The sequence below is a fragment of the Ovis aries genome, chromosome 8 (genome assembly GCF_016772045.2).
Source record: "Ovis aries strain OAR_USU_Benz2616 breed Rambouillet chromosome 8, ARS-UI_Ramb_v3.0, whole genome shotgun sequence".
In the NCBI taxonomy this organism is placed as follows: domain Eukaryota; kingdom Metazoa; phylum Chordata; class Mammalia; order Artiodactyla; family Bovidae; genus Ovis; species Ovis aries.
The window spans coordinates 155310-171142 of record NC_056061.1 but is presented as its reverse complement, the minus strand read 5'-3'; the positions used below and the strand labels follow the sequence as shown (position 1 = coordinate 171142).

The window sequence follows — 15833 nt, the reverse complement described above, 5'->3', positions numbered from 1 at the left end:
TATCTCCCATAAAAAATATAATGACATATAAAGAGAATATGAAAATAAGAGGTTAAACTTTTTATGATGACATAAAATATTAGTTATATGGCCACTATAAATCCAGCTTTTAAAAATTAAAGCATTGGCTCTTTATGATCTGTTCCTGTTTTCTTACCGTCTGTGGGCGACTCAAATGGAGCTTCTCTCGAACTTCATAGGACAAAGATATATCCTTGAGAGTCAAATAATCTAGGTCCTTTGGTAGTTGGAGAGCTTCATCTCTCTGAACTTCCTTTATTTCTTGTTGCTGATGGAACAGTACTGATTCATAAGTGGCTGGTGAATGAAATTAATTATGTTGTGATACTCAGGTAACATTAAGAACCTACATGTTTCTAGCTTTTTACAATTTACAGAGAGCTGTTGCATATATGATCTCAGTATCACGACAGGTGGGGTAGGTGTTCCCTTTCACAGAAGAGGAGACTGAGGTTAAAATAAAAGAGAGGGAGTATCTTGTGTATTAACTACAATATTCTGTCTGGCCGTTTATTCCATGTCCTTCTCATTTAAAAAATCTAGAAAATTTTAAGTAAAAAAAAAAAAAATTGCTTTCTTTCTCAATGCAAATTTTGGTGGAACACTTTCTTCATTAGGCTATAGGTTTGAAGTTCTAAAGATTAGGTGTTTCTCCAAGAAGACGGTTTTCAAATAAAGCTATAATTGTTAAAAGTATATATTCTTGGATGATAACATATAATTTAAATAAATTAACTGATGTTTTATTCAGAGTGAAGTTAGAAAGACAATTCAGCAATTATTTTGTAATTAACGCATCCCATTTTTAGAAAAATAAATCCAAGACCTTCATTCTGTCCTGTTTAAGAAAAGCAAGTCTTCCCTAGAGGTTCTGGAAGCTTCTGCTTCTATCACTTGGCTGGTAGCCAGAAAGTCTCAGCTCTGAGCCTGGCTCCACCAATAAATTACCCTCTGACAATGAACACATCATGATACTTCTGGGCCTCAGGCACCTTATCTAGAAATGTTACGGGCTGACCCAGAGACTTATGATGGTCTTTCTGACAACAAAGGAGAGCTGTGAGGTGCACAGGCCTTGCAGACAGATATACTAGGTTCAGAGCCCAGTTCTGCCACTCCCCAACTGTGTGACCCTGGGCAAGTTATAACTATCTGTAAATTAAGACATAATGCTAGTAGCTATCCTTTACACGACACTTTTTAAGTATCAGATGAAATAATTCACATAAAGGGATTAATATAACACATCAGCATGACAAATTGTAATGAAATTTTATGACTCAGGAATAGACTACAGGATCACAGAATATAAATAATGTATATATTAAAGATATATTTAATTTTTCAAATATGTATAGCAAAACATGAGAGATAGTACAAAGAAGACTCTGAAACTGATTTCTGCCTTCCAGAAATTTGTCTAAGGACTTCCCTGGCAGTCCAGTGGTTAAGACTTCACCTTCCAATTCAAGGGGTGCAGGTTTGATCCCTGGTCAGGGAGCTAAGATCACATATGCCTCAGGGCCAAAAAAACCAAAACATAAAACAGAAGCAATGTTGTAATAAATTCAACAGATTTTTTAAATGGTCCACATTAAAAAAAAAGAAAAACTTATCTAGTGGAGGATCTAGGTAGTGATTTGAAAACTACTGATATATGCTATATTTTAACCTAGTGTGGTTTCTTTTAAGCCATGGGTATTAGTTAGAGTCTTTATATATGCCAGTCTTCAAGAACAAGGCAAAACAGTAACTACTCCATGGCTGAAGTCAGGGTTTCCTATGAACAAGTTGAAGATAATTATTTTGGACCATTTATTGGACACAGTAAAACAGCAAACCAAGTTTAAAATACAGAGTTTAATCACCTTTTCCCAGATGCTAATGGCCTAAATGTTCAATAAAGTAACCTTTACTCAATAGAGAGATCATGATGTTGAGATATAAGGTTAACAATACTTCTTACACATTAGCAAATGACCAGGCATGTTCATTTGTAAGAATGACAGGCAGCACTTGGGTCATTCTATATAAGCAGTCAAAGCATAGCAGGGTGACAGACCTCTCTGGAACTGAAAGAAAATGTTATTGCTAGAAGGACTGCAGCATTCTTACCACCTTCGCCGGTCCCCAAGGAGCCTGAAGGCCTTTCCTGTTTGAACAGTCCACCTTTTATCATGCTTTTCCTACCCTTCTCTCCCATCTCATTCTGGTTCCTGACTTTTTCTGCACACAATTTTCCAGAGGAGGAAAAAAAAAATCTTCTATCACATTGCAGAAGCTAATGCTATTATCAGTATTCCTGTTTGAATTTTTTTTTTTTTTTGGCATGCGGGATCTTCCCTAACTGAGGATCAAACCTGTGCCCCCTGCATTTGGAGTATGGAGTCTTAATCACCAGGGAAGTCCTGAAATATTTTTTTTTTATAAAGAAAAAGTTAAAAATTGCAGTACAACTCCAAAAGTCACATGTGACTTTGATGGTCAATATATTGACTAAGAGTGTGAGAACACACCAAATGTTAGAACATACAGGAGCAGACTCTGAACTTCTTTGCCTGATACAAAATAAGTCTTTGTTAATGGAAGAGTATTATAACATATCATCAAAGCCAAAGATAGCATTATTTTCCTCATTATTAGAACATTTAAGTGGAGAAAACATTAAAAGAAAAAGTTCAAAAGGAGAAAAGTTTTTTTTTTTTTTTTTAAAGGAGAGCTCTACAGTGGCACTTCCCAACATGAAATATACACACAGATCACCTAGGGAATCTTGTTAAAATGCAAATGCTCACTCAGTGGGTCTGGAGTGGAGCTTGAGATTGTGCATTCCTAACACATTCTGATGTGTTACAATGCTACCTGGGAAACCTACTCGGAGTGGTCAGAGCCTAAGACGGTAGATCTTAGGCTGGTCTTACGGTAATAACGGCTCCTCTTGACACAGAGCTCTCTGTGTATCTGCAGTTCATTCATTATTAGCACAAATGAAGAAGATAGCATACAGACATTCTCAGTAAAATATTTTCTACCTTCTATTTTCAGTCTTTCGGCCAGCTCTCTACATTGGGTGTACTTCTTCAAGGGCTCTGGAACAGCCCTGGCCAACAACTCCATGTCAACTTCCTCATACTTCAGAACATCAAGAGCTCTACAAACACAGAAAAGTTTCATTAACACAAGGGTCCATATTATATCAGGCAGATTAAGAACAAAATTCCTTGAAAGTAATACCAAATCTCAGAATAAATAATATCAATATATTTCTAATTTTCCCCAAGTATACTGAGCAAACACAGCAGCATCTGTGACACAGCGAGACCTCTAGAAGATCAGCATGTGATTCTCAGGCTGAATTCTGTTGAAAGCGTTTCTGCATCTACTGAGATTATCATATGATGTTTATCTTTCAATTTGTCGATATGGTGTATCACACTGATTGATTTGCGTATATTGAAGAATCCTTGCATCCCTCGGATAAACCCGACTTGATCATGGTGTATGATCTTTTTAATGTGTTGCTGAATTCTGTTAGAATTTTGTTGATTTTTGCATCTATGTTTATCATAATATTGGCCGGTAATTTTCTCTTTTTGTGATGTCGTTGTCTGCATTTGTTATCTGGGTGATGGTGGCGTCATAGAATGAGTTTGGAAGTGTTCCTTCCTCTGCAATTTTTTGAAAGAGACCATGTGATTCTCAACTCCTTTCCTTTATCAAGATGGGTAAGTAGCTGGTAAAGTGGTACTGCAACAATCCATTTGTCCTCTGGAGCTTTCCTATTAGGACAGAATATCCTCTGAAAACAAGGGTGTGATTGAACTCCCTAAGAATTCACATCTAAGTCACGTTAAGCCCACGTCCTGTGAACGCGTCATCCTTCTACACACATGCTCAGAACCAACTAAAGGAGATCTCCTGCTTGTTCCAAGACTGGAAAATACCCTGCAGTTTCCTTCTCATTTTGCTTGGTTCTCACAAGGTTTCACTGATCTGTACCCTTTCCCCACACTACACTTACTGCCTTAATTTTATTTTTATTTACTTTGCCCCCCTCTTTCAATAGATTGCTTTTTTGATCAACTCTGTCCACCCAAAATCAATTAAACCAATTAAGTTATCAAGTCAAAAGAAAGTCAAATCTGCCCACCCCAGGGTCCCAAGTCCCTTCAGGCCTCCCAGATGTGTTTTTTTTCTTTTTTTGCAGCTCATTCTATCACCATAGTCTTGTGTCACACTCTGCAGAGGCCTGTCTCATCTCAGACAGTCTAGGAAAGGCCAGACACCTCTTTGCACAAGGAGCTGTCAACTTTGTTGTGCTCCACAAGATGAATTATGTCAATTAATTTCAGAAGTCTCATCAGATAAGCTATTGATACAATGAAACCAAATAACCCTAAACTCCAAAAGGGGTTGTCCTTTCAGAAGTTCTAGAACAAGACTTCCCTGGTGGCTCAGTGGTTAGGAATCGCCTGCCAATGCAGGGAACATGGGTTCAATCCCTGGTGTGGGGAGATCCCACGTGCTATGGGGCAACTGAGCCTGTGTGCCAGAACTACAGAGCTCACTCGCCTTGGAACTGGTGCTCTGAGACATGAGAAGCCATCACAACATGAAGCCCATGCTCTGCAACCTGAGAGCAGCCCGCACCAGTCACAACTAGAGGAAGCCTGCATGTAGCAACGAAAACCCAGGGTGGCCAAAAATAAAATAAAAAAATTATAGAACCTACAGGAAAATACCTCCTAATGACTAACCAAAAAGAGAGCAATCTTAGAGGATGGTGACCTCAAAGAAAAGCCTATGACCATTTAACTTTTAAGAAGGTTTTAGGGTTCCCTGGTGGTCCAGTGTTGAAGTTAAGAATCTGCCTGCTAATGTAGGGGACGTGGGTTTGATCCCTGGTTTGGGAAGATCCCACAGGCCATGGGGCAACTAAGCCCGTGTGCCACAACTACTGACCCAGCACTCTGGAGCCTACCAGCTGTGACTACTGAAGCCTGTGCTCATCGACAGGATAAGTCGCTGCAATGAGAAGCCCCAGTTTCGCAGTGAAGAGCAGCTCCCGCTTGCTGCAACTAGAGAAAGCCCACAGGCAGCAGTGAAGACCCAGAGCAGCCAAAATAAACACATCTTTTAAAAGGCTTTTAAGCAATTTGTTTAGAAGGCTTGGAACTATTTGCAGGTCCAAACTTCAAAACCAGCTTTGAATGAAGCCTAAGCGTCAGAGTACAGAGGGCTGCCACTGAAGGACTCGTTAGCACACTTCTGCAGAACACAAGAGACAGTTCCTGCACTACCTGACGCATCAGTGGGTCTCCCTACGATCCTGACAGGCAATGTGCGCGCGTGCTCTGTGGATCTCTTCTGTCAAAAAGGTAGTTCAAAGTCTAGTCCCATTTCTCAGTGCCTGGCGGACAGCTTGCTATGTGTGCGGCAGACACAATACATGTCCTTGGACCAATTTTCTATCTTTCTGGCTTTATATGTCTAGGAATTGATCAAGTGAGTTCTTTCAGGGAGGCTCAACACTAGATTATAAATATTCTACCAAAATCAAACAGGAGGATGAGGCCCCTGTTTCCTTCTGAAAGGAAAGACACCTGAATTAACAAGAAAAGCATTTGGTCAAATTACTGTTTAAAAAAAGGTTACCTTAACAAAATGGGTACTCTTGGGATTAGGTAAAAATATAAAACTGACAGCCCCCTCCTTTTTCGTATTTTTATTCATCAATTAGCATTCTAAACAGTGTTGAAAACAATCACTTCCCTTGCTCTCACTATGACCTCAATCCACATGAGTCACATCGAATGCAAATTCTAATTATATAAAATCTAACACAGTGCAATATTGGATCTATGCTAAGCATAATGCTATAAATTCTTCTGCAAAGTTTGAAATAATAATAAACTCTCTTAAATTTAAACAAATAGCTGGACAACAGAGTGAAATACAAAACTGTGCTTATACTACTACCATCTCCCAGGACCACTTAACTGGTAAACAAATAAATCTGCCACCCTTATCTGTGAACCAAGCTGTCTTTCCTGTGAATGAGACCCCCTGGTTTAGGTGACAACCATGCAGATTCTTTATTATTTATTGTTGCTAAGTCACTTTAGTCATGTCTGACTCTTTACTATCCTATGGACTGTAGCCTGCCAGGCTCCTCTATCCATGGGATTCTCCAGGCAGGAACACTGAAATGGATTGCCATGTCCTTCTCCAGGGGATCTTCCTGACCTAGGGATTGAACCCACATCTCTTAGGTTTCCTGCATTGGCAGGTGGGTTCTGTACCACCAGTGCCACCTGGGAAGCTGATTATTTACTGTTACTATAATTAAAAACCTGCTTACTATCCTCTATCAGTGGTGCCAGTGCTTTGGGAAATTCTCATGAAAATGAAAATTTGGGAACACAAACTGTAAACAAAAAACACTGTGATGAGATGAAAGTCAAAGACATGTTATGCCTGGCTGTTAGTTAAAAAGAGAGCAGTTAGAGAGATTGGGGATGATAAAAAGTGGCATTAAAATGAATATACCATTAAGTCTACAAATTTCCTCACAAGCAAAACAAGGACTGAGAAAAAGAAAACTATCAACAAAAAACATACTGGAGACACAGCAGCAAGATCAAGTCAGCATGTGTGCTTCTAAGACACAATGATTGTAGATTTATACCTTCTAAACCCACCCTCCAATCCCCCTCTCCGCATTAGCTTACATTTTTTAAATGGGAAAAATCAGTGGTGACTGATGTAAATTGACTGATGTAAATTCTGAATTACATGAGGTTTTCAGAAATGCATCTCTGAATCATAAAAGCTCTCTATTGATGTCCTTTAGAGTCCATACAACCAGAATGGTAAAAACAAGGACAAAAAAACTCCTAAAATGTAGCAAGGGACTCTTCAAGAATTGATAACACTGCTTAATCAAAGCTTCTCTGCTATTATTCACAGGCAAGATGAGACCATTCCAATTGTTTAATGCCTAAAAAAGAAAGCAGATTATGCTATTTCTTGGTTTATGCCCTCTAGATCTTAGGAAAGGCAGAACTCAATGGGAACCACAGAGAAATAAAATAAAAAATAATTTAGAATCATGTATATTGTCATTCGTAACGAGATTATCTCTAACAAATGTTGAAAAGAAGCAAACATTAAGAGCTGCATTCATTTAAAATGTGTAGCTAGAGAATCTATAGGTAGGATCTGAGATGACTCCATTTTTCTATAAAAAGAAAGTTTATACAAAAAATGCATACCTGAGAGGCAGACTTTTACCACTACTTATAGAAGACTCTGGAATTAGGTTTTTCCATTTAGTACTTAAAAACTCAATGGATTTTAGCATAGAAATGCCTTCTTCTAAAGAAGACTTCATCCAAGAAGCTCTTTCATATCGTTGTTGGGACACACAACCAGCTTCCTTGTACCCTAGAAGGGGGGAGGGGGAGATTATAATGAAAGAGGTCTTAAAGGAGAGAAAGTCTGGCTGCAGGACTCAGTGTAAGTTACCTCGGAATGTGAGCCTGCTGTCGGCGTTATCAGGACGCAGTGACAAACGGAACTCGGCTCGGCTGGTAAACATGCGGTATGGTTCGTTGGTGCCCAGTGTGGTGAGGTCATCAATCAAGACTCCTATGTAACCTTCTGTTCGGCTAATGACAAAAGGAGGCTTGTGTCTGACCCGAAGACTTGCATTGATTCCAGCTATCACGCCCTACAAGAGGACTGAAATGTTTAAAAGGCCATTATGAACTGAACCAAGGGCTATCCTATTCAGACACTACCTGGAAAAAATGGTTCAGGCAGTAAGGAAGCAGGCCTGCCCAGAAGGGACACAACAGAGACAGAAAATGTGGTTCACATTTACAAACAGAATATGGGTAATGTACCACTTTAGAATGCTATAATTCACTGTTTTCAAAAATATCTAATATTCTTGATAAACCAGGTGGCTAATCTTTAAAAAAAGAAAAATCCACTTGTAAGACTTTTTTAGCCTTTTCCCACTTCCAACTAAAAATGACATAACTTTCTGTTTAAAAAGGAGTAACAACAGGGTAATTTTCAATAAAGTTAGGTTAGGTTAAAAGAACTAAATTTTCTTTTTTTAAATTTCAGAAGCAATACAAAAATCTAATCAAAATATGCAACTGGATCTAGGAGCTCAGAAAAGAGTAACAAAGACACAGTGTTTTAAAAATCCTGTTGTATACAGAAGCCACCCTCATATGTCCTGAAATAGAAGTCAGTTTTCTATTACAGTTATGAGTTGTATCTAAGCTCTATATAGCAATCATGACAGATGTCAAGCGGAGGAACACCAGTTAAATAGTTCTTTTCTGTTTATAGTAACATTTGAACCACTTCTTACTTGAGCTGCAGCTTCCTCGTAACCAGTAGTGCCATTTATCTGTCCAGCAAAGAACAGCCGCTGCACCAAACGAGTCTCGAGAGAAGGAGAGATCTGCCGGGGGTCCATGTAATCATACTGAACACCGTAACCTGGCCAAAGAACAGATGGTACAAAAAGCAAAAACAGGGCTGGGTTTGCCTCAAGGCGGAGATGCAAAGATTATCATTAAATGCTCTTCAAATGTGAAGACTATTTTATTAACAAACGTGCAGATGCTGGGTTTTGTCTTCTGGGGCTCTAAGCACCATGACTGTAGCTTCAATTTTCCGCTGCCTGCTAAGCAACGCTGAGCTCAGACCAAAGGGCAGCTGGCAGTCCCTTTACCTGGCTGAATCATTTTAGCGTTCTCCAAGCCTCTGATGCATGTGATCATTTTCTCCTGTAATTCAGCTGGCAGTGTCACAGATAACCCTTGGGGGTAGATGAGGTCAGAATCCATTCCTTCAGGTTCCAACCAAACTTGATGTACACGGTTTGGAAAACGCAAGACCTTTGATTCAATGGAGGGACAGTATCTAGAATAGGACATTGGAATTTAAAAATGTAATGAAACAAACAAAAGAGGGTTGACATTATTCCTTACTGCAATTAAGCACTGGTATTTTGTCCTTACCGGGGTCCTCTTGTAGTTTCCTTAACGTGACAGTTAAGGTGAAGGTTCTCAAGGACAATCTCATCCACTTGAGGGTTAGTGTGAGTCAAGTAACATGGCAGCTGATCTTCTGGCTAAAACATGAGAACTCGTCACAACACTGTTTCGCTTCTCTATTAGTTTGCCTCTAATTCAAATAAATTCCATACATGATATAAACTTACTTGTACAGACATCAGATCTATGCACAAAGCCAAATACTAATGGAGGAATATGCTTGTTAAAAACAACTCAAAAGATGAACCTAAATTTACACAAGCCTCCAGATCAACAGTTCATAAGAAATATTGATGATGTAGGAACATGTTTAAGGCACCAGAGCAGTGAAATCGGACAAATCTACAAATCTAGAATGTAGGAAATTCCAGAAATGTCTGAGTTTCTTCCCCATGTAGATGTAAAAGAGGGTCCCCTGGTAGCTCAGGTAGTAAAGAATCCACCTGCAGTGCAGGAGACCCTGGTTTGATTCCTGGGTCGGGAAAATCTGGAGGAGAGCATGGAAAACCCACTCCAGTATTCTTGCCAGGAGAAGCCCCATGGACAGAGGAGCTTGGCAGGCTACAGTCCATGGGGTTGCAAAGAGTTAGACATAACCGAGCGACTAAGCACAGCACAGCACACAGATGTAAAAAAGAGAGGAACTATTATAAGATATGTAATGTATGAATCTCATTCGGTTCTTGGTTCAAATAAAACAACTATAAAATACTAGGAATGCACTTGGAACATTGTAGTTCAACTATACTTCAATTATATATATATTTAATACTAGGGAAAATTGAGCACTGAGTATCAGATGATACTAAGAAATTATGTTTTGCTATGTGCGCTAATAGTATTATGGTTGATTTTTACAAAATCCTTATTTGTTAAAGACATGTACCAAGCTATTTCTGGATGAAATGATATCTGAGACTTACTTTAAAACTCAGTAAGACAAAGTGTTGAGGAAAGATAAGAATGTCAAAAGAGGGAATTCCCTGATCGCTTAGTGGTTAGGACTCCACACTTCCACTGTAGGAGGCATGGATTCAATCCCTGGTCAGGGAACTAAGTTCCCACAAGCTGTGCAGCATGGCTAGATAAATAAATAAATAGCCACTCATCAGGGTAACACTCACCCAAAATTAGGACCGTCAACTACTAGCCCTTAATTTTAAACACACAATATAGAGCTTGTTTTTTTCTTAAATTACAAGAACAGGTAAAAGTAGCCTATATCTTCAAAAGTATCAGTACTATTAAGACTGAGGAACTATTCCAGATTAAAAAGAAATGACAATTAAATGGAATATATGATGCTAGGTTGGAAAAAGAATGTTGGGACAAAAAAATTTATTGGGGTGGTCAGAAAACTCTATGAATTTTATTTTCGATAACAGCACTGTCAACGTTAAATTCCCCAAATTTCATCACTGCACTGAGGTTATATGAGGATGTCTTTGGCTTAGCTGAGATGCAGACTGAGGTATTTAGAGGTAAAGGGTCATGATCTCTGCAACTTACTCTTAAATGTTTTGGGAAAAGAAAAAAGAATAAAAATAAACGTGTATGCTACTGTTCTATATGTTAAATATATGTATCTATGTCTATATATATGGAAAGGGCAAGTAACAGTCCTATAACTTTTCTGAAATTATTTCAAAAAATTTAAATAGGTAAAGTTATCAAAGCAATGAAATTTAAGAATTTATGGGATTTGGGGAGGGAGGTGGAGGGAGGGTCAGAATGGGGAACACATGTACCCCCATGGCTGATTCATGTGAATGTATGGCAAAAACCACCACAGTACTGTAAAGTAATAGCCTCCAATTAAAAAAAAAAAAATTTATGAGGAAATACCCAAGTAGCCAAATCAGCTAATCCTTCTAAAGAACACATTTTTGTGCCCTAATTAATAGTGATGAAAAATGAATACAAAAAAAAGTCTATATTCCCTGTTTAAAGCCACATTTTCATAAATTATCTCACCTTAATCCACACTGTCTGATTGATAAAGCTGAATGGTATGGATGGATTATCTGGTGTCTGCTTGTTTAGAATGCTGAAATTAACGGATTCTTTGGCAATTCGGGGCGGAGTCCCAGTCTTCAATCTTCCCACCACAAACCCCAACTTCTCCAGAGTCTGAGCCAACCCTATGGAAGGCTGATCCCCTAAACGTCCTGCTGGATGCATCTCCAAGCCGATTACAATCATGCCTCTCAGAAACGTCCCAGTAGTCAGAACCACACTCTCTGCAAACACCGTACTTCCATCCGCTAAAGGACAGGAAAGAGAACAAAACTCATGCTCTAATTGTCACCATGGATCAAATTAGAATGTTACGCTTTTGTAAGAGAACTACAGAAAAATTTGTCTTTAGAAACCTGAAAAAGATTTTAAATCAGTAAGAAGGCTATATGTTACCAATCTGAAGAATCCAAAAAAGCTGAGATGGAGGGCATAATGTATTATCACAGATACACATGTTCCCAAAGTCTTGTCAGCACTGAATAGCTGGTCTCAGTTAATTTTTTAAATTAATTAAATTTAGACTTCTAGTTAAATTTAACAGATCCCACCTCACATCATTTCTTCTCCTTCTTACAATTCCGAAAGAAAATAAAAGGAGCAAAAAAGATATGAAACCACAAGAACCACAAGAATGGGAAAGAACTTGTCAAAAGATAAAAAATTTCAAATATTTTTGAAAGATAGAAAGTGGTTGGGGGGATAGATAAATTAGGAATTTGGGATTAACATATACACACCACAATAAATAAAATAGTCAACAAGGACCTACTGTATAACACAAGGAACTCTACTCAATATTCTATAATAACCTACAGTGGAAAATAACCTGAAAAAAGAATGGATAATATACATTATATACGTTTAACTGAATCGTTTTGCTGTATACCTGAAACTAACACAATATTGTAAATCAACTATACTCTAACATAAAGTAAATTTTTTTTGAAGTGGTTGGAAGAGTGATAACTGACTGAGCAGAGGGGAGAACACTGTAACTCAAGAACCTGAAGACAACATACAGATGACAGTGAAGCACTCTGCCCTGCAGCAGTGCAGAAACGGGAGGACTGAGTGTGAGAACTGTGGGAATGTAGCTGGGGGTTGAAGATGAGAAAGAGCTGAAATTCACATATGAAGGTTTGTCTATAGATGGATCTACCATACAAGAAAATGTAGGTTAATTCTTTGGGTAATAGAGAGTTACTGTTAATGGGTACAGTATTTCAACTAAATTTCAAAAGTTCTAGAAATGGAGAGTGGTGACAGCTGCACAACACTGTGCGGGTACTTGATGGCGTGGAACTGTATATTTAGAAATGGCTACAGTGGCAAACTTTATGCTATATACATTTTACTACAATAAAAAACTGATTATTGATAAGCTATAAAAAACTGATTATTAATAAGCTATAATGGAGAAGACTGAAAAAGAATATTTATATCACTTCACTGTACATCTGAAACACTGTAAATCAACTACACTTCAGTAAAAAAAGTTAATTAAAAATTGTATTGTTGGGCCCATAAAATATAGACAGGGTCCAAGAAATAGCATTTGAAGACACTAATTTAAATAACAAGTAAAAATAATTAAAAAGGATAAAGGGCTACCCTAATAAAAACAATATAATCATCAGTCTGGAGAGGAAAGGAGGCAGAGAGAAAGGGAAATGAAAATAAAAGTAGTAACTGTTCAACATAGGGAAGTCACGAAACGCTGACAGAAGGGAAGATTAAGTGTATTACAGAAAATCATAGTTACTAAGGTAATCACAGAACAAAAGCCATGAACTTGAAGGAAAGACACATAGCTCCCAAAAAGCAAAGCAAATACAGACTAAGTGGTTAAATAAAGTACAGCAGAGTGTGTACAATATGTTACTACTGTGTGTGGGGGTGGAATATATATACCTATGCGTGAAGCCAAGGATAAAATCACAGACAGAAAGACCACACCAGTGCCTAAGAATGCTCCTGAGGAAGGAAACCGGCTGCCTGGAGCACAAGATGAGAGACAGCCCACCTTTTCACTCTGCCTTCTTTCATCCCCTTTAAACTGTTGATGACGCAAAAGGAACATTTAAGTTTTTAAATACCTGGGTTGAGTTCCTGACTGTGATATTTTCTAGCTGTGGGACTTGGGGAAACTACTTGAACTTTACGAAAGTTGGCTTTCTAATCTATGAAAAGATATGCCTACATCATAAATATACTTATATGGAATTTAAAAAATTCAGGTGGAATGTAGAGCAAATTGAAAATTTCTTCAGACCCCTGGCTTTAATTGCCTGTGGTAAATGGCAATTTTTCTTAAAAAAATTTTTTTTAGGCATTAGCTGGCTGCAGCTACCATGTTTGTTTATTATTAATGTTGCAGTTATTTATTAAGTAATTCACTATAATTGTTTATTAAATATTATATTATGATCTATTAAATCCTTACTATATGCCAACCGCAACATTAAGTCACACTTTTCTCATTTGGTGAAATATACATTACTCTCCCAATTTTGTAGATGAAGAAACTGAAACTCAAAGCTAAGTCTGAACACTAGTCTAATTCCAAAGCACCTTCTCCAGCCAATGTATTTTCTTTTTACTCTTTGATTCCACCAAACTCCTCACAGTAAAGTTTGAGCAGTGTCTTTCTGCTTTTCTTCGTTTTGTCTTTCCTTTTTCCTTTTAATTAGAGGATAACTGCTTTACAATGCTGTGTTGGTTTCTACCGTAGAACAACTATATGAATCAGCCAGACATACACACATGTCCTCTCCCTCTTGAACCTTCCCTCTGATTCCCCATCGATTCCACCCCTCCAGGCTGTCACAGAGCCTTGGATTGAGCTCCCCGTACTATACAGCAACTTCCCACTTGCTATCTATTCTACACATGGTTTTGTATACGTTTATTTTTTTTTCATTTTGGATTTATTTATTTTTAATTTTACTTTACTTTACAATACTGTGTTGGTTTCTATACGTTTTAACGCTACTCTCTCAATTCGTCCTACCCTCTTCTTCCCCCACTGGGTCCACAAGTCTGTTCTCTATGTCTGTGTCTCTATTGCTGCCCTGCAAATAGGTCCATCAGTATCATTTTTCTATATTCCATATGTATGCGTTAATATACGATATTTGTTTTTCTCTTTCTGACTTATTTCACTTGTTTAACAGGCTCTAGGTTCATCCACCTCATTAGAACCAACTCAAATTCATTCCCTTTATGGCTGAGTAATACTCCATGGTGTGTATGTACCACAATCTTTTTCTCCATTCATCTGCCGATGGACATCTAGGATGCTTCCGTGTCCTGGCTGTTGTAAACAGTGCTGCAATGAACACTGGGGTACATGTATCTTTTTGAATTATGAAATTTTCTCAGGGTATATGCCTAGTAGTGGGACTGCTGCATTGTATGGCTACCACAGTATTTGATTATTGATTTTACTTGTAACACCAGATATGTTCAATGTCTATGTGGGATGTAAATTATAGGTGACGTATTTATGTCACAATAGCACTCTCAATATAAGTAATTCCTTATCCAACTGACACACTTTCTTGACTAATAACTCTAATTTTCCTTGGGTGAAATATACCAATCAAAAATATTTATCTTTTCACACCAATCTGAGGCCATAGAAGGCCATTAGGATGCAGTTTTGGTCAATGGACTTCAAGAAGATGCTGGGCTAGACTTCTATTAATAGGAAGGTGGAAATCCTCTTTGAAAGGAAATGCACCTTGTTTGCTCTGTCTTTGTTTGGTCTTTAGCCTTTCCCTCTTTTTCCTTTTCTTTCTGATATGATAATGGATACCTGGATATGTGACTTTGGTCTTGTGAACACTGGAATGAAAGCTACAGCCACAGGTGATAGAGCAGGACAATGGAAGGGGCACGGGTGTCTGGTGACATGGCTAGGACTTTCATGTGGATTGTCTACCCATGTCCTTCTTACTGTGTAAGACAAATACACTCAATTTTTTCTAAGTAAAAAAATTAATATGTATATCCCATTCTAAAAAATAAGTCTACAATAAAATTTAAACAGGGAAAACAAGTTAATAAGTGTATTTTAAATGATAAAATTTTTATGGCTGATTTGAGATGTTATATGGCAGAAACCAATAAAACACTGTAAAGCAATTATCCTCTAATTAAAAAAAAAAAAAGGATAAATTTCTCCAGTGCAGCCCCTTCTACTACTTTGTTCCTAGAAAGCTAACAGTCCAGTCCTCTGGCAGAAGACTGATTCTTCTCCTTAGGACTAACAGACGTAGATGTTTGGGAATTCCTCAACAAAAAAGCCAGTTCAATCCCTAATCATTAGACTGTACAGTCAGTCAAGCCATAAAATAACTATGCACACACAAATCTCCCAATTAGTGTTTGCAGTGAAGGCTAAAACAGCTGAAGTGGTTAAGTCTTTAAAGGGAGAAAACAGAGATAAATTGCTTTTCCATTCTTCTGTAAAAAATATGTGCATGTGCAATTTTATTTTAAAAATTAACATGTAACTCAAATAAAAACATAAATAATCTTGTAAAATAATAAATTTAAAATGTTGAAAGTCAGAACTAAGAAAAATAAAAATTATCACAGAAATACCAAGAGGAAAATACACAATTATGCAGGCTATAGAGTCCCAAAATAAGATGGTACCGAATGTGAATTTCATGATGAAAATGAAATGAGGAATAGGATTTTTTTCTA

The 15833-nt window shown here is 37.7% G+C and overlaps 1 protein-coding gene across 1 annotated transcript in view; it reads right to left on the bottom strand.

The window, feature by feature from the left end:
• Positions 1-15833, bottom strand: part of MTO1 (mitochondrial tRNA translation optimization 1) — a 30961-nt gene that overhangs the window by 11928 nt on the left and 3200 nt on the right. Inside the window, exons 4-11 of the mRNA XM_015097285.4 lie at positions 11076-11365; positions 9066-9178; positions 8777-8967; positions 8411-8541; positions 7549-7753; positions 7296-7467; positions 3054-3172; positions 158-318 (exon numbers count right to left, since the gene is read on the bottom strand). Of these exons, the coding sequence (XP_014952771.2) occupies positions 158-318; positions 3054-3172; positions 7296-7467; positions 7549-7753; positions 8411-8541; positions 8777-8967; positions 9066-9178; positions 11076-11365 (1382 nt within the window). The remainder of the gene's footprint in view (positions 1-157; positions 319-3053; positions 3173-7295; positions 7468-7548; positions 7754-8410; positions 8542-8776; positions 8968-9065; positions 9179-11075; positions 11366-15833) is intronic.